General features: G+C 42.9%; 1 protein-coding gene across 2 annotated transcripts in view; it reads left to right on the top strand.

Moving 5' to 3' along the window:
• Positions 1 to 4,520: 4,520 nt before the first annotated feature.
• The window catches only part of PELI2 (pellino E3 ubiquitin protein ligase family member 2), a 170,882-nt gene continuing 151,245 nt past the window's right edge, over positions 4,521 to 24,157 (top strand). For both annotated transcript variants that reach the window (XM_079769545.1, XM_079769546.1), the window contains exon 1: positions 4,521 to 5,068. In XM_079769545.1, coding sequence (XP_079625671.1) covers positions 4,992 to 5,068 — 77 coding nt within the window. In that variant the 5' untranslated portion in view covers positions 4,521 to 4,991. The remainder of the gene's footprint in view (positions 5,069 to 24,157) is intronic.

The raw sequence follows: 24,157 nt of genomic DNA on the forward strand, positions 1-24,157 counted from the left end.
CGTCGGCCTGTGGATCAAAGGGTCCCGGTTTCAATTCCGGTCAAGGGCATGTACTTTGGTTGCAGGCTCCTCCCCGGCCCCGGCCGGGGTCAGGGCTTATGCAGGAGGCAACCAATCGATGTGCTTCTCTCACATTGATGTTTCTCTCTTCCACTCTCCCTAAAAATCAGTGGAAAAGTACCCTTGGGTGAGGATTAATAACAACAACAACAAAAAGTCGGATCTCAAATAACCTAACTCTACACCTCAAGGAACTAGAACAAGAACAAACTAAGCTCAAAGTTAGCAGAAGGAAGAAATAAAGCTTAGAGCAGAAATATAGAAAATAGAAAAAGACTAGAAAAATCAACAAAACAGGATTGGGTAAAAACATGGCATTTACATGCAATGAAATATTATTCATCCATAAAAAGAATAAAATCTTGTCATATGCTACAATATGGAAGAACTTGAGGACAATTTGCTGAAGAAGACAGCAGGACAAATACTGCATGATTCCACTTATATGAGGTATCTAAAATAGTCAAATTTATGGAAGTAGAATGTACAATGTTGGTTGCTAGGGGCTGGGAAAAGGGAGAAATGGGAGTTGCTGTGCAATGGGTATAAAGTTTCAGTCATGCAAGATGAAAAAGTTCTAGATATCCGTTGTACAATGTTATGCTTGAGTTAACAATACTGTGCTATACTCTTAAAAATTTGGTGAAGTTTGATCTCATGTTATGTATTTTTTACTACAATAAAAAAACTGAGTGCACCTCACAGTAGCAATCAAAGAAATGCAAATAAAAAAATCACCACCTGTCAAATTAGTAAAGATTTTAAAATGCTGGTGATAGTTCCCTGAGGCAGGCTCTCCCACTTACTGCTAGTTACAGTATAAATTGGCAGGCACAAACGTTTTTAAAAATGCTTTGGAAATATGCATCAAAGGGTCTTAGAAATGTTTATACCCTTTGATGTAATAATGTTACTTGTAGGAATCTGTTCTCAGGCAGTAATAACAAATGTAAATATGTTTATTATTTATAAGACCAAATATAAGAAATCTTCCAGACATTCCATAAGGGAATAGTTAATAAATGTTGATAGATATGATGAAACAACAAAAATGTTATGAAGTCTTAGCGACAAGAGAAAACTGCTCAGAATATAATATTAAGTGAAAAAATGCAGGATAAAAAACTGTGAATGGTGGTTATAGACAGTATTATCTGTCTATACGTCAACAATTAAAAATAAAAAAAGATTAAGAAAACACAAAAAAATGTCATATGGGGTTGTTTCTGGGTAATGAGACTATAGATATTTGAAATAAGATTTTTTAACCACCCTCTACATTTTCCAAATTTCTGACAAAGAGCTCATATTACTCTCCCAATCAAGAAAAAAACAGGTATAATTTAAAAATGAAATGTGATCTAGGTTTCATGAAAAAGATGATCAGTTGTCCAAAAACATATATTATCACATATTGCAAGACTAAATTACTCTTTAGTCTTTGCAAACATAAACATCTAAGGTGGAATGCAGAGTGACCAAAAGTTAGACTCTTCATCCCAGAAATACTGAAAGGTATTTGATTTTTTTTTTTAATGTATGGCAAGATAAACATAAACTCTTTCACAAAATCTTTTAATTCTTACAAGGGGTAGACACAACAGGGAGAGAAATCAAGAGAAAACCTTACATTATTTTTCTGTGTAGTAAACATATGCCCTCTCGTTGTCCAAGAAGCAGCATATACTCCCTCTGGGGTGCTGTGGGTGGGTGATCTGATTCAGGAGAGTGGTTTAGGGGAGGCAGAAATGGAATGGCACGCAGGGAGGGAAAAAGAGGGTCTGCTCTGGCAGCCAGGTCAGCCAAACCCTCTCTGGCTTTCAGCGGGCTGGCAGATGGCACAGCCAGATTGTCCCACCAGCCTGGAGCTACTAACTAAAACAATTACATTCAAGAAGAGAGAAATGTATGCTACAATCAGATTCCTCATATTAGCTGAGGATGATGGGGTGATATTATAATTGGCTTAAGTTGTGAGCAAAAAAACTCTAGTCAGGGATGGATGGGCAGAAAAAGGTATAAGCTGGCATCCATAAGGACACAAAAACGGACTCTTTGAGAAAATCAAATTTATGTCCCACCACTCTTCTTTGCTTCTGCCCTGCCATTTAATCTCAGATGAGATGTGTTCTTTTACCTTCACTTATATATGTTTCCTTGAAATCAGAGAAAGCAAATTTAGGGAATTTGGGGTGAATCTAGAAAATATGTATGATTTCGGTGGGCCATGGTGTGTACATATATTAAAATAAACACAAACCACAAAACAAAAATCTTGAATAAGTTGACAACAGTTAAAAATTGAAAGATTTGTCATAAAAAGAAAGATCTGGGGCTTTTAAAAATTAAATTTAGCATTGGTGCGTTGATATTGTCCAATGACAACAATTAGCTGGAGATGAGTGACATATGCCCCTTTTAGGTGGCATGGGCTCACCAATTTGCTGCAGTCCTCACTTAGCCCATTTGCATTCCCATTCCTGGCCCCTGCACACATTCCTGAGATTTTCCTGTCTCAGTGATTTACAAAACCGGTGCGCCAGCCCTGAGCTGCCTAGTATAAAAAGCTTCCTCTGATACAAAAGTCATTCAAAGCAACCCTTTCGGTAAGTAACTCTGATAAAGACACTATAAACGTGCTCAAAGATACGCTGGGAAAGCAGAAAGAAAGATACTCCTCTGGAAGTCAGGGGTGCCGTGGGCAGACAGTAGAATAAAGGGCCTTAAAAGACTAGGACATCTTATGGGAAACTCACAGCCTAGTGTTTGGAACTTAGTAGGAGGTTAATAAATATTTGTTTCCATCCTCCTAAGAGCAGATGCAGAGCACAGCGAGGAGGAAATGGAGCCAAAACAGTGTAATGCAATGCACAAAAGCACAGCATGCCAAGAGAGAAGGAGGGAGGAAGTAATTGTAGCCCAGAGAGCAGTAGAAGCAACAGAACAAGCCTAGAGAAGTTAGCATGACAGAGCCAGGTACTATAATCACGGGGACTGCATAACTGTGACATGATTCTGACAGATCTTTGCTAGCCACACATCCATATGGTAAGCAGGAGCACAGAGTAGATAGATGAAAAGAGCATGAAGCACGCAGAAAACCAGACAGAAATTCACACCAAGACGCTGGTCATGGGAAAGAATTCAACCCTTTAATGAAAGATTGTTGATGAAAACTATAACCATATGTATAAAAATACAGAGAATAGGTAAATTTTGCAGAATAGCTATATTTAGTTGAAGAATAGCATTTCTATGCTTAGCTGAAATAAGTTGTTTAAAATTATGTTTTGTGTCGTTTTGGGCTTACCTTTGGTGAAGCTTTAGTTACTTGGGAATAATTTATTTCTAAAGCCTCAATTTAAAACAATAGTTACTGAGTGAAGTACAATTTCCTGAAGCATCATGTCACTACAGTAATGACCTGTCAGAGAATGTTAGACAAAGGGTGCTGAATGCTGGATGGAAGGTTAGAGATGCAATTCTTTTCTTCCCAGCCCTTTCTTAGGGTCAGAGCCAACCAGTCACTGTTTATGCATAGGGTAGCTTTTGCAGTATTTATTTCTTTAAATATTTAACAGTCTTGAGAGACAGTGACTGGCAGTACTATGTAGAGTTTCTAGCATGTTTTGAATGCTTAATAAATGGTAACAATAAAATCCTGCATGATGAAAACAGCAGTCAGTACACCTATTACACTCCAAAATATTTTAAAGCCATAGAAAGAACTATTTAGAAAAGTATAAAAAGCAAGCATGGTGCATTGACTACATTATAGTAATAAAGGAACATTTATATTCACTAAAAAGTTCAAATTTCCTCTTAAATTCCTTAAGGAATTGAGGGTTAAGTATGGGAAAAGTGGATAGAGCATGGATTTGATAATAAAACAAAAACACAACAAACTTCTTATTTTTTATTTAAAAAAAAACAAAACAAACCATGTGGAAACCTGCTATGGACGAACCCGTACAGCTACACCCTGTATAGTGGCGGGGTGCTCCAAGCGCCTTCAAAACTCCCTCTAATCCAGCACCAATTGGCAAAGCCCTCCCACTTTTTAGACATCCTCAAGTTTTGAAGGAGTTTGGTTTTGGAAGAGGAAGCACGCGGGTGCGTGTGTGCGACACCTCCAGATGGAAGCCACGACCCAGTGACACCGGGGAAACCAACGCTCTCGCACCCCAGAGGAAGTTCTGTATGACGTCTCAGCCAGGAACTGGGTTGCCTAGGAACCTGGACCGCCGCCTTCGGGAGCCGGCGCAGCCTTAACCGGCCCGGGAACTCGGCCGCGAGGGCTCAGGACCCCGCGCTGTAAGTTTAGGGAGGGAAGCGAGGAGGAAAAAAAACAGAACTGCTCCTTTAAGAACTTCCTTTCCCTTTTACTCTATGTTTACATAACACGGGGGCCGATCCGCCGCGGGGCCCGGCGGGGGAAGGCGGAGAGTGGGCGCGGGAGGCCCCACGCACCGGGGGCGGGAGCGCCGCGCGGGCCGGGGATGCCGGTTCCCGGCGGGGGGCGGGGCGGCTCCCACCTGCCCGCGCGGCGGGGCGGCTCCGCGGTCCTGCCCCCGCCCCTCCCCCGCCGCTGCCCCCGCCCTCCCGCCTTCGCTGGTTCCCTTCCTCCCTCCCGCGGGGTTTCGGCGGCGGCGGCGGCGGCGTTCGGCGCGGGCAGGTCCCCCTGCTGCCCGGTCCCATTTGTTGCCTAGTCTGGCTCGGGGCGGCCGCGACTCGCGGAGCTCCCGGGAGCCCAGCGGGGCAGCCGCGCAGCCACGACGGAGCAACCTCGGGACTGGCCGCCCCGCGCCCCCTTCGCCGCCGTGCCCTTCCCCGGCGCGCTCACCCCCTTCTCGGGATGGGATTGTAGCGGCGGCGCGGACTCGGCGGGGATCGCGGCGGAGGAGGCGGCGGCGGCGGCCGAGCGGGGCTCCATGTTTTCCCCCGGCCAGGAGGAGCACTGCGCCCCCAACAAGGAGCCGGTGAAATACGGGGAGCTGGTGGTGCTGGGGTGAGTTCGGGCATCCCCGACCGCGGGGAGCTGGGGGCGGTTGGCGAGCGCTCCGGGCTGCGTGGCCGCCGGGCGCCCGCATCCCCCAGCGGGGCCGGTGTGGGGGCTCGGGCGCTCTCTGGGGACCCCCGGAGCGCTCTCTGGGGACCCCCGGGGCGCTCTCTGGGGACCCGCCCCCCCAGGCACTCTCCAGGGACTCCGGGCGCTGGGAACGGCGGGAGCGGCTCGGGAAGCTGGGACGGCGGCCGCTGAGGCGGGAGCCGGGATGCGCTCTCCGCACGGAGGACGACGGCAGAGGGAGTGGGGGAGCGGGACCGCCCCGGGAGGCGGCGGCGGGGACTGGGGCGACCCCACGCTCCGCGGGGCTTGGGGACGGAGTCTGAGGTAAAACTGCGGGGGCGGGAGCCCGACTTCCCCGAGCGCGCCGGGCCGCGGGGGGTCGGTTGGGGCCGGGGCTGAACAGCCACCGTCTCGGGCTCTTCGCTGTGTCGCACGAGACCCCCCCCCCCCCCGCCCCCCGATTGGCGGAACGGAGAGGCCGGAGGCCCGGCCGGAGTCCTGGGTCCCCGCTCTCGGTGGGCCGGGGCCCCGGCTCGGCCGCTGCCCGGGGCTGAGTGTCTGCGCGGCGGCGTCCGCGGGCGGCCCCAGCATATTGTTCCGGTGACCGCGCGGGCCGCCGCAGCCGCGGGCAGTGAACTGTCTGTGACCCGGCGGGCGGGCGGGCGGGCCCCGGGCTGTCCGCGCCGGGGCGTCCCGGAGGGGCAGGGACGCGGCGGCCGGGGCCGCACCCCCTCCGCCCCTCCGCCCCTCCGCCCCTGGCCGCTGCCTCGCAGAAGTCCTCCGGGCGGCGGGAGCTCGCCAGCCTCGTCCGCCGCGCCGCCCTCTCCGCTGGTGAAAACCACATAAGAAGATAGTAATTATCTACCGTCGTTAAACGGCTGCAATTAGAGACTTCATCGACTTCCTGAGTTTCCTTGTGACATTTCTATTGTTTACCCTTCACCAGCCGGGAGGGAGGCTTTCCCGGTTTGCAGCCGGATCAAGGGGGCAGTGAAAGGGGAGCGGAATGGAGCCGGGGCCGTGCAGGGAACTCGGGAGAAGAAGGGGCGACTTGGGTGTAGGACTGGAGCTGAAAGGATTATTTTTTCTCCTTTGGATATGTCACTCCCGGGAAAAACTCGCGCTTTTGTCCTTCTCTGTTGAAAGGCCAGTTATTCAGAACATCCTGGGTGCTGATAAGTAGGCTTAGCGCACATGTGAGAAATCATGGGTATGGGGAAACTCAGAACTCTGAAAAAAGTGTTTGATAACCCAACACCTTGAAGTAAGTGCCGACTTAAAAATAATTGAAGAGAGAATTTTTAAGAGAAGCTTCCAGATACAGTACAGCCCAAAGTTGTCTCTAGTCCTCACTTGGTTGCTACAGGATTAAGTGCATTATTATTGGAAATCTCTCTGCCTCTTTTGAAGCGGTGCGCAGAGAAGCGTTTTTCTCACCTGCATCCAATTGCACTTAAAAGACAGATGTTAGGGTTCCCTGGAAGGAGGGAGGGATGACAGGAAAAAAAAAAAAAAAAGCCAGAGTTTAGCTTGTCTTATGTAACCTCCAGCCCAACCTAATTTTGTGGAGTTTGGTTTTGTTTCTGTGGCTGGCTTCAAAGTATGTTTAACATTGTGAACCTGACAGGAAAGATTAACTTATGCCAGAACTTTATTTCATTATTTCCTTTTGAGGAAATCATTGCTGAGATCTTTTAGAAAAGCAATGTGTGAGTGGGCCTGGAGAGGTTTTGTGTTCATAGCTGGAAGTGCAGGGCATTTCAAAGCCCTGAAAAGGATTTATAACCGGGATTGCCCTGGTATCACAGGCTTATGCTAAAGTAGGCTATGTAAATGCATGGTCAATTGCCTGTGCTCTGTCCTTTACTAATGCGTTTCTAGGAGACCCTGAGTATGACATAATTGCCATTTACCAGACACTCAACAGTTATGTATGCACCTACTGTGTGCCAGCACTGTGTAGGCATTGAGGATTAGCAGTGAACAAGGAGCTTTCATTATAGTGTGGTGTGGCAGGCATAAACAGAAAAAAACACATGTAAACAAATGAATAATAAATGACAACCCGGGGTTGCCAAGTGGTCAACAGAAGTGGGTTAACTTAGGAAATGTCTGCTCTACGCAGGTACTGCATTCTTTAGCTAGGAGGTCAGGGCAGGTCTCTGAGGAAGTGAACTGTGAGTTGAGACCAGACTGCTAAGAAGATGCTAGTTTGGTTTTTGAATACTTGAAAAGAGTTGTGGTCTTTTCCTTTTCTTTTTTGAGAGTAGGTTTTTGACTTTCTAGCAGTATTGAACACACTGAAGAATGCTGGGCGGGGGACCATGGGTAAGAGTTTTAAAAGACCCTTAGGACTTGAAACAGTGCTTTCCCTCTTAAAACAAAAACAGTCAAATAAACATTAGTATCAACTTTGCATGCCTGAGCATCTAGGACATAAATACTGGTAAATAGAGAATTTCTAGTAGATTTTCTTATTGATAAAATTAATCTTGAGATCCCCAAATGCTCAATATTGATAGAAGCTTTTGCTTATAACATGCAGTGCCTTCTTTTTTTTGGAAACTGTTGTGTGACACTTTTTTTTTTTTTCTCTTCTAAATTTCATAGTAAAATATTACTGAGAAATCCTGGAGTGCAGACTGAGGAATTGTATATGTCTATACAGTAGTGCAGACTGAGGAATTGTATATGTCTATACAGTGTGTGGTGTGTGTGTGTATATATATATATATATATATATATATGTATGTATCTGTGAGGAGCTATATTATGTATATGTCTGTGTCCATGTAGAAATAATTCTATATCCTTTCATGTGTTACACAATATTAAGGGAATTTCCAGGTAGGTATGATTTTAGTATAGTCATCACTTTCTTGGCAGGTAAGTGGAATTGACTTATTTCATGACTCCAACCAGTAAATGTATCATAGTCACAACTCTTTGTTGTGTCCATGATGGAATTAGAGGTAGAGAAAATGATTGGTCTGTCATTGGTTTAAACCAGGCTACACTGTGAAAGTTGGGGAAGTGTGTCAGGATTTGAGAGGCAGTTCAGTGTAGTGGGAAGAACATGAAGGTAATGGTCAGGAGACCTGGGTTTTATTCCTGCTTTCTTGCAGACTGGCTTTGTGATTTTGGCTTAGTCCCCCACTTTATCTCTGTTTCTCTGGCACTAATGACATATGATCAATGGCCTTCCTGGTCTGTATCCTATAATATTGTTCATTGTCTGAAAAGTGGAAAATGTGTAATTAACATATTCTGGGTAACTCGGCTTGTGTTGATTCTGTATATTCGTGAGCTGATGGTGCTAGAATTTGAATGGGAACTTCGTTTAAAAAGTAGAAAAGACCAACACTGTGATTGCTTTTTATGAAGTAGATATACAAGATAGGCTTTTTTGTTTTTGTTTTTTTTAGTTGTAGTGGTATACATACCAGGTATATATGGCTCATTGGTGTTAGTTTATACACGAGGGCATTTAAATTTGGTAAAATTTTCTGTTCCTTGTTTATGAAAGGCATTGATGTTTTGAAATTAAGTAGGCTGAAATAGCTAGAATAAGGAAGAGACAATCAGATAGAATTTTAAAACTGGAAGGAGCCTAAGAAATCATGATACATGTTCAGCCCTTTTATTTTGCTGAAGGAGAAACTGAGGCTCCAGGAAGGAAGATTTTTTTCAGGTTCATAGCTGAGCTGGGGCACTACACTGCCAGGTCACTTCAGTGCTGTCAGTTCCTCAGAGCTCCAGGGTTTTATTGTAAATTGCACAAGGGGAACTGAATCCCTTTTGGATCCAACTTGAAGCATGTAGTGTTCTTGCTGACTAATGGCCCTTCATGGTTTTGGGGAAAATACTGCTTATACTTTTAGTTTTCCTAACCTCACAGTTGAATGGATAGTGTATTTTTGCAAGGCTTTACTTTTCATTTGATGTTTCACAAATGTATTTTTATTGGCTCTTTCAACCGAGGGTTTTTAACCTAGGGTCCACAGATGCAATCCAGGGAGTCCTTGAACATGGATGGGGGAAAACGGCATCTCTGTTTTCACTATAACTCAAACTGAAATTTAGCATTTCACTAAATTACGGGAATAGGCAACAGACTCGCTGCTAGATTTGTTACTTACTGCATTGATACAGAGTCCCTATACTATTTTACTACAATTTAAAACTATCTTGATAACTGAATATAATCGACTTCACTTGTTATCCTTTGTATTTTACTTTATGCCCTTAAAAACATTTTTCTTAGAAGGGCTCAGCAGGTTTTACCAGACTGCCAATGGGGTCCTTGGCACAAAAAAGGGTTAAAACCCTCTACAAACAAAGGCTTATAAATATGACACATAACAAAGTATTTTAGTAGAAACGGACCAAGGCCCACATAAAGGTCAGGGAGTACCTGCCTTTTTTCCTTTGGATGGTGCAGCATTCTATCAAAGAAGACAAAGAGGACTGTTGCTTGAAGAGTTTATGGTCTTTACTTCTTTTAATAAGCAGCTCCTGATTTCTAGGTGCTGTTTTTGTTTTAACCTTGGCACTTTGCCTTGACTCCCCCTCCCCTTGGAGTAATAAGAAACCTTAAAATATTCTCTAACACTTTCCCTTTTCTCATCCTCTCTAATTTGGGCCCGAAGACATCAGACACTAGTATCCTTTCTAAACTAAAAGAGGCCTTTGAAAAAAAATTTTTTTTTAATAAAACAAAACCTTTACTGTTACTCAGTGTCTCGGTGTGTGGGGTGATCTGAAGAGCTCAGATCTGTTGGTGTGGAAGGAGTGTCTAATTCTGTAGGCTGTTATGGGTCATGATGTTCCAACTTTGGGTTGCTATATATTCCTTTACTAACTTTAGCCTTGTTTGGGGTGTGTGGCTGTCTGTATGATTTCTCGTCTGGCTTGCTCTGATTTGTTTCTCTAACACACCAAGACTGAAACCTTCACTACGACTTTTCATTTTTGGTTGTATTTTATCATGCAATCAATATTGGGGGATGTTTTATGTAAACAAAAATAAAACCAGGTTGATTCAGGTCCCAGCAACTTTACCAAACATGTTTTATGCAAAAGATAAAGCTCGTACACAGAAAACACCAACAAACTCAAAAACATACCAGTTGCTATATTTGAGGGAGACTAACATTGCCACTTTGGGCAGTGGTTTTGTATCTGCTGTGTGGGGATCAGCAGTGGCCTCCCTAAAGTATGTATGTGGGGCTATAGATTGGCTTTTGAATGGAGACCACAGCAACTTTGTGAACTTCATTGGGAGAAAAGGGTATTTTTAACCTCTTTCAACTTAATTAAAGACTTCTCCAGGGGTGTGCAGAATCTGTTTTATAAAAAGAAAAGTGAGGATAAGAATTATTTCATTATTCTTATTAGGCTTATTGTCACCTTCATCTTTTGGAAAGTAAAATAATGAGAGCAGAAAGTGCTTCATATTTCCTAGTTTTATCTAAATCAGCTATTTTCAACCACTGTCCCAACTACCTCATATGTGATGATCAATTTTGAGGTTGTTACCAGTAATTTATGATAAGTAATAAATAATAAACTGTGGGATCTTTCAAATGATTCAGAGATGTCCTTTTAATAATGTCACTTTTTTACCCACTTGTATTCTGATATGTTTTCTCAAGTGGGAGAGAAAGGGGTGAAGTTACATTAGGCAAGCCAGGAATTTATTCATTCAACAAATATTTATTGCGTGTCTACTCTTCCACACATGGGGAATACTAGTATAGCTAGACACACCGATGTTTCCTGCCCTCGTCAATTGTCAATTGCTATCTCATTCTTGTCACAGCCCCTTAGTGAAGAGCCATTACTGATACACAGTTCATTAATGTATTCCACTAATATATGAGCATCTACATTCCGTGTTCAATGCAGTGGTGAGTAAGGCAGGGCTGGTTGTTTTCTGTGGAGCCTACATTTCAGTTAGGAAGATAGAAAGCAATTTAGAGCATAAGCTATGATGGGGGACACATTAACAGGGTCATCTAACCCTGTGCCAGGATAAGAAGACAGTGGCCTGTGGAGGTGACAGAGAGAGAGAGAGAGAGAGAGAGAGAGAGAGAGAGAGAGAGAGAGCGCTGTAGGAAGAGGAGACATCTTATTATTCTAAGACCTAGAGGTGAGTGCTTCTAATGCTCCTCTGAGGACCAGAGAAGAGTGGTTGAATGAACTAGTAAGAGACATGAGAATGGGGGGACAGGTCATGAAAGGCTTATAAGTTATTGGAAGGATTTGGGATTTTATCTTAAGGGCATGGGAGACTAGCTGGTGGGAAAAGCAAAGGGGTGCAATGAGAAGTGAAGGGAGAAACTGAGGCTGGGGCCCCAGAGGCAGGCAGAGAGAGAACCAGAATGTGAGCCAGCAGGCAGCTGTCCTGGTTCCAGTTTCTGGTTCTGGTCCCCTGTGAGACCTTGTTACAGCCCCTTCCCAGAGTTCTGTGTGATTGGCCATTTGTCACTCAGTGACCAGCACTGCCCTAGGCACTGGGCCACATACAGCAGCAAATGAGATAGACTATGACCCTGCCTGTGTGGATGGTGACAGTTGAGCCAGCGAACGGGTAGATAAAACATTTAATCTCAGAGAGTGCTGTGAGGAAAATAAAGCTGGATAAAGGGGAAGAAGGAGATTGGGCAGGCAGGAGTGGGACTAATGGGGTAAAGTGCTAGGGATAAGGTAGTGGGAGGGGGCTTATAGACAGAATACTCAGGAAAAGCTTTTCTGAGAAAATAGCCCTATGTCCTCTGGGAGCACCCACCTTTTTAAAATTTTTATTTTCATTTTTCTGTTTAAGCCACCCTGCGTGGGTTCTGCTCCTACAACCAAAGAATTCCAAGTTTTCCATCAGTTAAGGAGGCAAATATATACAGTTTACCAAAGGGAAAATAGAAGTGTGAACAAACATGGGACATGTATTTAATATCTCTAGATACAAACAGGGTTCCGTCCACTGTGCTGCTCGCCACGTGCCGGGAGTGGTAATTGTATTCCACCAGAGTTCATTGAAACTGTCCAGGCTTTCCTTTGAAGTTTGCCCTTTGAGGGCAGGGACCCTTAAAGTGTGGGATTCTTTCCAGGTGCATGGTAGGTACTTACCAAATGTCTCGAAGGAATGGATTTCAGTGGCACACTCCAGGGCTCTGCTCTGCACCGCACAGACGTGTCTCTGGGGCAAAGGAACTCGATTCTGTAGCCCAGCTGCAGCTTTCTAAACAATCCTCCCAATCTTAAGGGCCCAAGTTGCAGGCTCCCTGCAGTACTAACCACCTCCTTTACTGACATCAGATACTCCAGTTTCAACCTTTGTTTGTTGTCCCTTTTGTCAGTCACCTAACAGTTATTTTGTCACCTGCAGAAAGTTCTGCTTTGAAGGGAAGCAGGCCATCTGTTCTGACTCCACCAGCTGCTCGGAGCTGCATTGCAGTGCACCATGGTGGCGTTGAAAGGCTGTGGTCATTAGTGCCTGTTAATGATGGCTGGAGGTACTATGGGATTCAGCCTCTTGGATGACAAACCTAATAAATATGCATCAGGGGTATTTTCAGTAGCAGGTTTTAAGACTATTGCAAGTCTTTCTCTATTGAGGTTTTAGTTCCAGCCATCCACTTAATGCTTCTCACTCTCAGACACTTAACTCTGTTTGTTCCCTGCTTTTCTGCTTGTGCAGAATCTGTTTTCAGGACAAGAATCAGTATTTCAAGCTTTGTACTTTCATTCTAATTAATGCTGGTTTAACAGAATCCAACCAAAACAGGCAGTTGCATGTTTCGCTTCTAGGCTTTCAGTATAAAACGGTTGTTTCCTAACCAAACCCCTCAAAAGAGCCCTGGAAGTCCCTCCTCCGTTCCCGTCCTTACCTGGCCTTCATGTGCTTCCTGCCACAGTGACAGGACATGGAACTTGTGATGGGTGAGCAATTAGGGTTTTCTGGAGCACCTGACTGATTGATTACCTTGAGGAAGGGCCCTGTCTGTACAAGGACTATAGGCACAAAGGAGTATGCTTCACACCAGCTCCTGGAAAATGAGTCAGACTGGATCCTTGTAGTACATGAGATTACTTTGTAGTTTGGGTGCTTTTGCTATTATAAGCTCTTGGATAGGCTTCAGAATGGAATCTGTAGTTTTCCTCCCTGTGTTTGTCAGTCATTTTTGCTTCTCAGCATAATTTTTCACATACTTGATCTATTTTCACTTAATAAGCTTTCAGTTGTTTGGCCCTTTAAACCATCTAATAATGGCCAAGTTATTGAAGGGGACATTACCTAACTTCCCCAGTTGGTCTTACAGCCAGTTGGAGACCAGATAAGGGAACTCAAGGTTTTGACTTTATCCCAAGTTCTTTCTCTGTTATCTTCAAATGTGTTCAGAAACAGTTCCTCAGATATGCATGCTGGACCTGCCAGAAGGAGGGGAATCCCCCCTTTTGAATCTGGGCTAGTTTTGTGATTCACTTTGACCAGGCTGCATAAAGGAAGTGAAGCTTTGTGACTTTGGGATGTTGCCTTAAGGGGTGTTGTAAGCTTCTGTTTTTGTCCTTTGTATTAATTTGCCTCAATGGCCATAACAAAATGCCACAGACCAGGTGGCTTAAACAACAGAAATTAATTTTCTTACAGTTTTGGAGGCTGAAGGTCCAGGATCAAGGCGTCAGCAAGTTTGGTTTCTCTCTTTAAAAAAAAAAAAAAAAAAAAAAAAAAAAAAAATATATATATATATATATATATATATATATATATATATAATTGATTTCAGAGAAGAAGGAAGAGGGAGAGAGAGAGAGAGAAACATCAATGAGAGAGAATCATTGATTGGCTGCCTCCTGCACGCCCCCTATTGGGGACCGAGCCCGCAAACCAGGAATGTGCCTTGGACAGAATCGAACCTGGGACCCTTCAGTCCACAGGCTGACGCTCTATCCATTGAGCCAAACCAGCCAAGGCTAGTTTGGTTTCTCTTGAGGCCTCTGCTTGGCCTGCAGATGGCTTCTCTCGCTGTGTTCTCTTTGTGTGTCCATCCCTGGTGGCAATTCCTTTTCTTATTAGGATACTAGTCATATTGGATTAGGGCCCGCCCATAGGACCTAATTTAACTTTAATTACCTCTTTAAAGACCCTATCTCCAAATATTGTCACCTTCTGAGGTATACTGGGGGTTAGGACTTCAACATATAAATTCAGGTCGTAATACCCTCTTAGAAGGCAATTGCCGTAAAAAGTCTGACAGCCCTGTTAGAGAGAGTGGCTCTGGTGGGTGTGAGATTATAAAAGCAGAGACCTGCCAACCTCCAGTCAGTCCAGCTGAGGCAGCAGACCTGTGAGTGAAGCCATCTGGATCCTTGGGCCCATCAAGCTGCCCTAGTCCTGTCCACATGGAGCAGAGATGAGCTGTTTGCACCAACCTCTGACAAAATAAAGAACTGTGACTGCCAGTTGTTTTAAGCCACTATATTGGGATGGTTTGTTACACAACAATAGACAACTCGGACGTCATAACACTACATCTGCATGTGGTTCAGTTGTCAGGACAGACTAATACAAAATAATTCCCTGAGTTTTTGTTGAGTTTTCTGTTTCCTTCAGGTTATTGATTATTTTAATATGCAAATTTTTAGCCTTTTAGATGAGATATTCCAAATGTTAAGTACTATATGGTCTGAAAATCTTAGCTTACGAAAGCATTTATTTAATAAATTTATCATGTATAAGTCATCTACGATTCTCTTTGCATTTGTTAATCTCCATAATCAATATTATCTCATGAAATTCACTGAGAGCATGACAGTTGAAGAATGGCCTGGCTTAGCTGAGAACCATGCTTCTGGTAGACTCGAACATAAGCATTTTTAACCTAGGACAGCTAATGCGTGACATGTTTTCAGGCTTTAAAGGCCTCCTGACATGAAATAACACAACTAACAGGTTTGAGTATGGAAGGTCATCTTTGCAGGTACAGGGTGGCGAATGGGCCAGAAGAATGTTTTAACACTGCAGTTGTTTGGGGAAATGACAGGATGAAAAACTCACTTACATTGGTTATTCCATGTGGAAGTAGCAGGCACAGTTCAGTTTTCTGAGAAGGTAAGTCAGCACATCTTTTTTCTTTTTTTATAGATCATCACCCAAGGCTATGTTTTTATTGATTTATTTTAGAGAGAGAGGAATAGGTGGTGGGGGGCGGGAAGAGGGGGGAGAAACATTGATGTGAGACAGAAACACTGATCGGTTGCCTCCCATACACACCCTGACCAGGGATTGAACCCCCAACCTAGATATATGCCCTGACCAGGAATCGAACCTGCAGCCTTTTGTTGTACAGGATGACGCTCCAACCAACTGTGCCACCCAGCCAGAGCAGGACAGATCTTATTTGAAATCTCCAAAATGGTCTGCGTTTTCTCTTTTGTCATTCATTTCCTCCTACTTTTGCCTCCCTTCCTCTGCCACTGGACAGTGACTCATGCTGGCCCTAGCCCTCCCTGAGAGATGGTAATGGTGGAAGAAAGCCATCAATTCTTTCACTCAGTAATGTGTTTCGGAAACTTGTGCTGGAACCTCTGAGTGCTTTGGGGTCCAACCCCACCCAGCAGAACAATCAAGGATAAAAGAATCTTTATGCTCTTAGCCAGCTGTCCTCTGGTGCCTTGCTTTCCCTGAATGCCCAAGTGATGGTGTCCCGTGTGCATTGTCCATTGACAGAGAGGATCTGCAGCCCCATGGCGCTCCTTCCCCAGACTGAGGAGGTTGTGTGCAAACCATCTATGAATCACCCTCGGGGAGGAATAACTGGGTGCTCTTCCTCCCAGGTAGACCATTTTTTTCAGCCCAGCGTCTTGTCTGTCTCGGACTCAGTTGTGCCAGCAGCAGAAGTGTGCGGACAGGTGGGACTGTGTTGCCTGTAGAACAGCCCCTTTGGGTACATTGATTCTGTTACCAGGAGAGCAGAACAGATTTATGTTCTTGTGATGTTTGCAGCAGGTACAGGCCCTCCGATCACTGTCCTGTTTGCTCCCCCTGCTTGCCCATTGCTCCCATATCAACCTCTGTCTCATATTCAGGGTTTTCTGCACCTTTTGATTTGAAGTGCAGGTCCCTCCCTGGTCAGAAGCCTACAGTTTAAAATCATCATTAATGAGGGAGCATCAGGATTTGAGCTTTCTCTCTCTCTTTTTTTTTTTTTTTTTTTCCTGCAAGAAGGAAGAAATTCTGGCCAGGCTGTTGCTACCTAGTGGCCTGGTTCTTTCTCACTTTGGGGAGGTGCACAGGATGATGTTTTAGTATCTTGCACTGAGTGCTTACTCTTAGGTCCTGTGCGAAGTGCTGCTCATGCTTGGCCTCCTTATGTTCTGACCAAGGGAGGTGGGTACCTTCACTCATGTGCAGCTGTTGAGAAACTTTTCCAGGTTCACTGGATTGTTATGTGACAGAGCTCTGATTCGAACCCAGGCCTTTCTGACTCCAACACCCTTGTTCATAAATCCTGCCTCTACTGTGTGTGTGATTTTGTACCTTCTTTATTTTTTTAACCAAATTCTTTCTCTACTGGATATTCTCATTAAACACAGTGACAAACCTTTACTCATTTAATGAAGTTACCAGTAAGGTCAAAAAATTTTTTTTAATGTTTACAACTTACATGTACTTTTTTTTGGGGAAATTACTTACATATGTACTTTTCCCCACTTATGTATTACGTTCCTAATGTTTTTTCAAAAATAAATTTATATATGATATCCAGGGAGTAAAAATATGAATTCTCCTCTTACCTGCCTTATTTACCTGAATATATTACAGTTAATGTTTCAAGGAAGACCTACTTTTATAATCCAAAATAATTCAAGGTTTATTTCTCTGGTTTTGAAGCTGTTCATTGAGGTGTCCTTCCTGGAGAACAGCTTTCTAATCTCATTAATTGTGGCATGCACCCCTGAAATCTTCCTTTTCTTATTTGCCGTTGTTGGTGATAATGTAGGCTCGCGTTTGTGTTTTGTTTCCTAGCTTGGAAAAGGAGCTTCAAGCACTGTCTTCTCAAGTAAAGGTCTGTCTTTTCCTGGATACTGGTGTCTCTGCATGTTGATTTTTCCTTTCCCGTCTCTTGATCTTCCTGTTAGTATTGATTAAGGAAAAAAACCTTCACATCTCCTCTCGGTCTCCTCACTAACAGTTCTTGACACAACTTGTTCGTCAGCGGCACTAGTTCAGCTAATCCGAAAAGCACAGGTCAGGAAAAGTGCCTTTTATTTGTTTATCCTAAGTGTTAACTTAGACCAGATGCCAACTTTAAGGCTTTGATGGAAGTGTTGACTTGGACCCTTTTGGAAGCTGGCGTGGATTCATGCTGTGCAGTTTCGGCCTTCCTGTGAAGGCAGTTAAGCCTTTTCCGTTACAGATGTGGAGAGGCGCATAGGACCCAGAATTTCTGGGGGGAAAAAATCTTAATAAACATGCGTCCTAAGATATCAGATGGCAAAATACCAAAGGACAAATATAGTATCTTGATAAGCAATATTAGATATTATATGGAGAAAAAGCAGAGACTTGGAAGCACTGCAGGGAAGTAATTCAATCTGGAGGTTCTGATAATGTAATAAACTACACAAGAGTGAAACTTGAGAGGTTTACACACCCTAGAATACCCTTCAATTGAATTATGGTTTTATAATGGTTGTCTGCTTATGTACTACTGTTTTAAATATATAAAAAAAATAACAACTCACCTTTCCCCCAGATGGGAGAGAGAAAAAACAAATCTTCATCACCTTAATAATCTGTGTGCCCATCTCCTCCTGTCCCCTTCCTCCCATGACTGTCAAAGCTCATGTTTTGTGTTTATTAGTTGAAATCCTGTTCTGGATAATTAAGCATATAGTCTCTGTGTTGTAGGGGAAATCAAACTGCTTCTCAATTGTGCTGAATACGGTTTAGCCATGGTGGCAAGCCTGCAGGCTTCTTTAGCTTGGAGGGGTACACCCTGATACCCTCTCCCACCCCACTACCCCTGTCCTGTCCCTCCCTGAAGAGAAGAGCATGGTTCTCTTGTTAACCTGTTTTTCAGGGGCAGCTGGTAGGGATGCTTCTCTTTTTGTAGCTAATGAGGTCTGAGCAGAGAGTCTTTCCCCTTACTGTGTTCGCCTGCCTCCTGGACACTGTATCACTGCAGGAGGCAGTAAGAACTTGGGGTCCCTTGCACGGGGGCCCTAGCCCCTGCCATGTGCTCGTTGCTCCATCTCAGCAGGCCTCAGAGGATGTGATGTCATCCCCATTGGAGAAATGGGGAAGCATAGATGCCCGGAGATTTGAATGACTCCTATGAGCCTGCATAGTTGTTAGTTTGTAAAGGATTTTGAAGTTTAGGAATTTGAATCCAGGTCTCAGATTCTAAAACTTACACATATTGTACTTCTCAAAGTCTATACATCGTACATCACTGTCAGTAATAACTTTTGATAATGATCTGAAAGGTGTAGCTCTTAGTGTTTGGCATTAGGTTCTGAAGTGTGTATACAACAATAGAAATGCTGGCAATATCCCCGCTGGACTGGCTGGGGGGGGTTGGACAATGAGGCAATAGCCCTGCGGGGAACCGGCCCCTCCTCGCTGCTTGATGGCTCTGCCTGCTAACACTTCCTTTTATGTTCTACTCCTTCAGGCCCACGGAAAGGGTCAGAGGTTGCCTGCTCTTGTTTTTCCTGTTACCTCCATTCAGATCAAATGTGGACAATAGCACTCGACTCCCTCAGGAGAAGGGCACTCCGGGGGCCCCTAAAACTCAGTTGAAGTGAATTTCTTTCTGATCTCATTGTATTGTTTTCTTTAATCCACTTGAAGACTCATTATGCTAGTTACCATAAATCACGTACTCTTGGAGTTTGCTTGTGTAGTAATTTCACCCCAATTTCTCCTAGGGTTAAATCACTTTTAAGTTAGGTGTCATAGACTCTGGTAAGTTTTAGGTGTCAGCACTAATCATTAACACTAATCATTTTCTTTCCTCCACTGACAGATTTGTAAAAGGAAATTTTTTTAAGGCAAACAATTTTTATTCAGCTAATACGGAATTTAAAAAGCTGTATGCTAAAAAGATGACATATAAAAATTTGAAAGAAGGAAAAAAGTCACCCACAATGCTAATATTTTTATTTTTTCACATACACTTTTAGTTATTGTCTATGTACAAAAATATTTTGTATACTTCATTGTATACCTAGTATATGACCTGCCTTTTACAGTGTTAGTTAACTGGCCTTCATTTTAAGAATTTGATAAATGATAGAAAAAAATGTCAAGTAAGCCAAAGATATTTTTTCTTGATCAGAGAAGCTATGTTTTTATAGGTTATCTAACACAAATTCTGCTTTTTTGGGGGGTTGGGGTGCAGTATCAGGAATTGCTATGTGATTTCTAAGGTTCTTATCTGGAACTACAGGTTTATTATATCCACTGTTTGAGATCTTTAAAAGATCTCTGAAAGACTAGTAGGTGCACTAAGGGCATGGCTCCTGAAAATAAGTTTCTTAGGCATTTAGAGGAAAGGACACTTTGAAAGACTAAATTCTAAACATGTCTCACCCAGTCCAGCCCAAGATAACTTACCTTATTGCCCTTGGGGCCTACCTCCCTGCTCCCCATTACACCTTCATAGCCCTGCCTTCCTTTTCATCTTCTGTGCTTTTGCACCGCAGTTCCCTCTGCTCCGGTCCTGCTCACCTGCTAGGAGTTAGCTCAGGTATACTTCCAGCATGATGCCCTTCCTGACTCTTCCTCCTTTCTCCTCCAGCCCGGAGCAGTTATTTCTAATGAGCTCTCTGTGCCTTGGAAATGTTCCCTTCTGGCCATTGCAGTTTCACTCGCCTGCACTCTATCCCAGCACCTCCTATAAGTCAAGGATATTTATCCAGCAGATGAAGAAATGCTGCCCAAGAAATGTAAGCATTTTTATATGGATGGCTTTCACCCCATCCCCAACCCACCCCTTTTCACCCCTCCCTGCTCTGGTTTCAAAGAAGGATCATTTACTCTTAAATAGGTATTTGGTTTACTTATATTACTTTAATTAGCTTCCTAAAAGTATAGTTCTGTTTGTGTCTTCCAAGTTGCCTGATGGGTGCTCCCTGACAATTGTCTGTTTGGCCTTGAAATGTGATGGTGGTGAATTTTTAATTTTCCTTTTAAACTTCAAGAAAGAGAAGGGGTTAAAGTGGATGAGTACTGGGGGGATGTGGTCTGAAGCTGACAGTAATTTCAGCTTTAAATTATCTTAGTGTGTAGTATTAAAAATCTCCCTAGAAAAATCAACAAACCCAAACATGTTTTGACAGTGATAAATCTTTATTTTTACTCAAAATTAGTTGCTCTGGTGTCTTATCTTTTCACTCTGAATTCACAGATAAATATTCTTTCCATTATTTTTTCCTGGTGCTTATCACAACTGGCTTTTGTGTTCCTATGCTGGCTGGGTCTGTGCTTTTTCACTCTGCATCTTTTTTTCCAAGTCCTTTCCTTTGATTTTTAGACAGCTTTGTGCTTATAATGTATATATGATGTTTACTGTTTAGCCAGTTTTCATGTGTTCTTTTTTTAGGTCCTTACAAACATACTTGTTTGTTGACTTTTTCCTTCCTTCAGACCATGTTAAGTACAGCTTGTTATATATTTGAAGCAAAACAGCTGGGGTACTCTGGAAGCCTCCTTGAGTTTATTTTTTCATTTATTTTCTTTTTTTAAATCATTATCCTGAAGAACCGGAAATCTTGCCATTAAATTTTGTTTCTCTTTTGCTGGAGAGAGGAATATAAACCATCTTTTTCTCTGGTTTTCTTTTATTCTTCCTCTCCCTTACTCCCAACCCTGCCTTCAGTTTGTAGAATTCGCCAATGAATGCTTTTCTCCTTTCTTTATTCCCACTCCAGTTCTTATAGGAACCATAAGAGATATGAAATGTCTAAAATGCAGGTTATTCATGGGATTTATAACAAATAAAACTGGAAATGTGATATAAAATAATGAGGTACACATTGGAAAACAGTATGTGGTGGTATAAATTAGTCTGAATTAAGTCCTTTTCCTTTGTGTTGTCTCTGCAACCTCAACGCTGCATTCTGAGCATCAAATCTGCACAAATCTGGTTCTGTAAGCACGTGTGCTGCCTCATGACTTACCCACAAGTAGAAGGAAAATGGTTGCTCTCAGTGCGTGCACAAGTCTTTGGGAGTGTGCTGTGGTCCATTTTATTTGTGAACTGTGGTTTTGCAAAGTGGCTTGTTCATTTAGTTTTGATTGTATCATAAGAGACTGTCTTATGGTGAGTACTGGGGTGATTGTTTTTGCCTTGTAGATTTTCTTTCTGATGAATTATGGGCACCTGCTCTCAATTTAAAAAAAAGATCCAGAAATTGCAGGTACGTTCTCAAAATGAGAAATAATGTTCAGGGATGGTAGCCAGAGATTTTGGTGGAATGTTGGTGGTTGATGAGTCAATTTATTACTGAAAATCTGTCTAAAGTGAGATTTTTTTCCAAGCTGACATTTTTGGCTTTCTGTTATAAATCTATTAGAGGCTCGGTGCAGGAAATTCATGCAAGGGGCTCTGCCCTCCCAGCCACAGCGGCTTGCCTCAGCCCTTGCAGCTGTGGCTTAGTCCGGAAGGTCGTTTGGAATGATGTCTGGAAGGTCATTTGGCTGTCTGGTCTAATTAGCATATTATGCTTTTATTATTATAGATTAGCTACACCTGGTGACTATTATTAAATTAAGAACAGCTTTATTTTTCTGTCAGAAAACATCCCCAAAGATGGATCTCTTGTCTCCTCTGGACCAGAAGTAATTGGGTAAAAAAAGGCTAAAAATATGCTGCATTTTCTGCTTATTAAGAAAATTTAGACAAGTAGGTAACAAGCTCAGCTTTATATGTTAAGGATTTCAGTTAACCAAAATGTTTCAGGTGTGGCATACTTATGGACTGTTGAAGTTTTAGGCTAACTGATGATTAAGTAGAAATCTCTATAGAGCAGTGGTTCTCAACCTTCCTAATGCCGTGACCCTTTAATACAGTTCCTCATGTTGTGGTGACCCCCAACCATAAAATTATTTTTGTTGCTACTTCAAAACTGTAATTTTGCTACTGTTATGAATCGTAATGTAAATATTTGATATGCAGGATGTCTTAGGCGACCTTTGTAAAAGGGTCGTTCGACCCCCAAAGGGGTTTCGACCCACAGGTTGAGAACCGCTGCTATAGAGGATCCTCCCCCTCTCCCCCACGAAATATAATAGACATATAACATTAGTTTCAGGTGTACAACATAATGATTTTATATTTGTGTGTACTTCGATATGACCACTACAGTAAGTCTAGTTAACATCCATCATCATATATAATTACAAATGTATTTTTTCTTGTGATGAGAACTTTGAAGATCTGTCGAGGATTTTGTTAAAATACAATATGTGGAGTCTGAGTCTGTCTTTCATGGCTTAGGCTTGCCTTGTTGATCCTTCTGAACATTAGTCATTGAATAACACTGTACATTTTAAAGGTAGAAAACTGGGGCCCAAGGGAATCCTCTGAAAATCTTTTTTTAAACATTTATTCCTATAAGTAAAATTTTGAAATAAAAATTCTCTGTTAAAGGTAACTTAGCTCTCTGTGAGAGTGGATTGTAGGGAAGGCACATGTGCTGGTTGAGGGTTGCACTGGTTCACCTCCATTCTGCATACTTGTGGTTGTCAGTATCTCCCGTGGTGTGGTGGAGTGCTGTGGTCCACAGCTGCTTTGGTCGTGCCCAGAGGCTCTGGATTTAGGTAGGTTGCTAGCAAAACAAACATATTTGCTTCTGTGGAGCATATAATTTAGAAGCATCACTGTTAGCTGCCAGATTATATTTTTAACCTTTTAACTGGTGGTTTCTCTTAATGCATTGGGCTGTTCAAAATGAGATTAAATCAGGGTTTCAGCCGAGGAGAATTGGTACCAGAAAGCAAAGCTATAGATTGTCATGTGTGAGATATCATTCTGCAGGGCTGTTCATTTGGAGTGATGACTTTGTTTAAACAAGAACAAAAATAACAGTTGACTCCTTCAGCCCACTGACCTTGGTAATTGTGGCATCGTCTGATGTAATTTATTGAATGCCAACTTTTTAAATTATGTTTAAAGCATGGAGTTTATATGGGACACCAGCCAATGGTCTCACTTTAAAGTGAATGGGTGTCTTTCTTCTCTCTTCTCCTTCTTCATTCCTCAGTCTTCTCCTCCTCCTTCTCCTCCTCCTCCTCTTCTTGTAGGTGTGCACTCTGAGACCATTCCTTTTCAGAAGACTGGCAGTTTGCCTTTGGCAGCTTCTTGTAGGAGTTTCACGTGGAGCAGAACCTGCCAGTGTAGAATTATGTTTTCCAGCTCCCCCATGAAAAGCCACTTCACACATTTTTCTCCTCTGGCTAGAGGTGACTGTTTTTAGGGTTGGTGTCTGGTCCTACAGGACTGGAAGGTTTGGTTGGGTGTTAGCATAACAAAGTGAATTTTACCCACCCCATAGAAACTTTGTTTTCATTTGCTTATTGCACTGAAAATGAGGGCACCAAGTTTACTGGGAGGAGTCCAAGATAGGGTCTGTAACCTCTTTCAGAAAGTGGTTTATGTCTTCTCATTAGCGTAAGAATACTCAAGTAACTTCTCTTTCCTTGGGAGATGCCTAGTAAGATGATTTTCTCAAGTGAAATTTAAGAATTTCTTTTCAGCTATTGGAATGGGTAGTAAGAGAAAAAAGGACTTTTGTGGTCACATTAACAAGTAATTGCTTCGTATTTGGATTAAAGTGGAGGAAAAGAATGAAAACCTAACATACCCAGAGATTAGTGGGCATTAGATCCTGTTCTGTGGCCAGGACAGCACTTTTCCAGGTTCCCCTCAAGGTAGCCTGGTTCCTTGTCACCTTCAGAATGTTGCTGATCTGAGAGTATTTTAGGTTTGATTCTTCTGCGATGATTAGGCAGGTGTAGAC

This window comes from Cnephaeus nilssonii, assembly GCF_951640355.1.
Source record: "Cnephaeus nilssonii genome assembly, chromosome: 4".
Classification (NCBI taxonomy): domain Eukaryota; kingdom Metazoa; phylum Chordata; class Mammalia; order Chiroptera; family Vespertilionidae; genus Cnephaeus; species Cnephaeus nilssonii.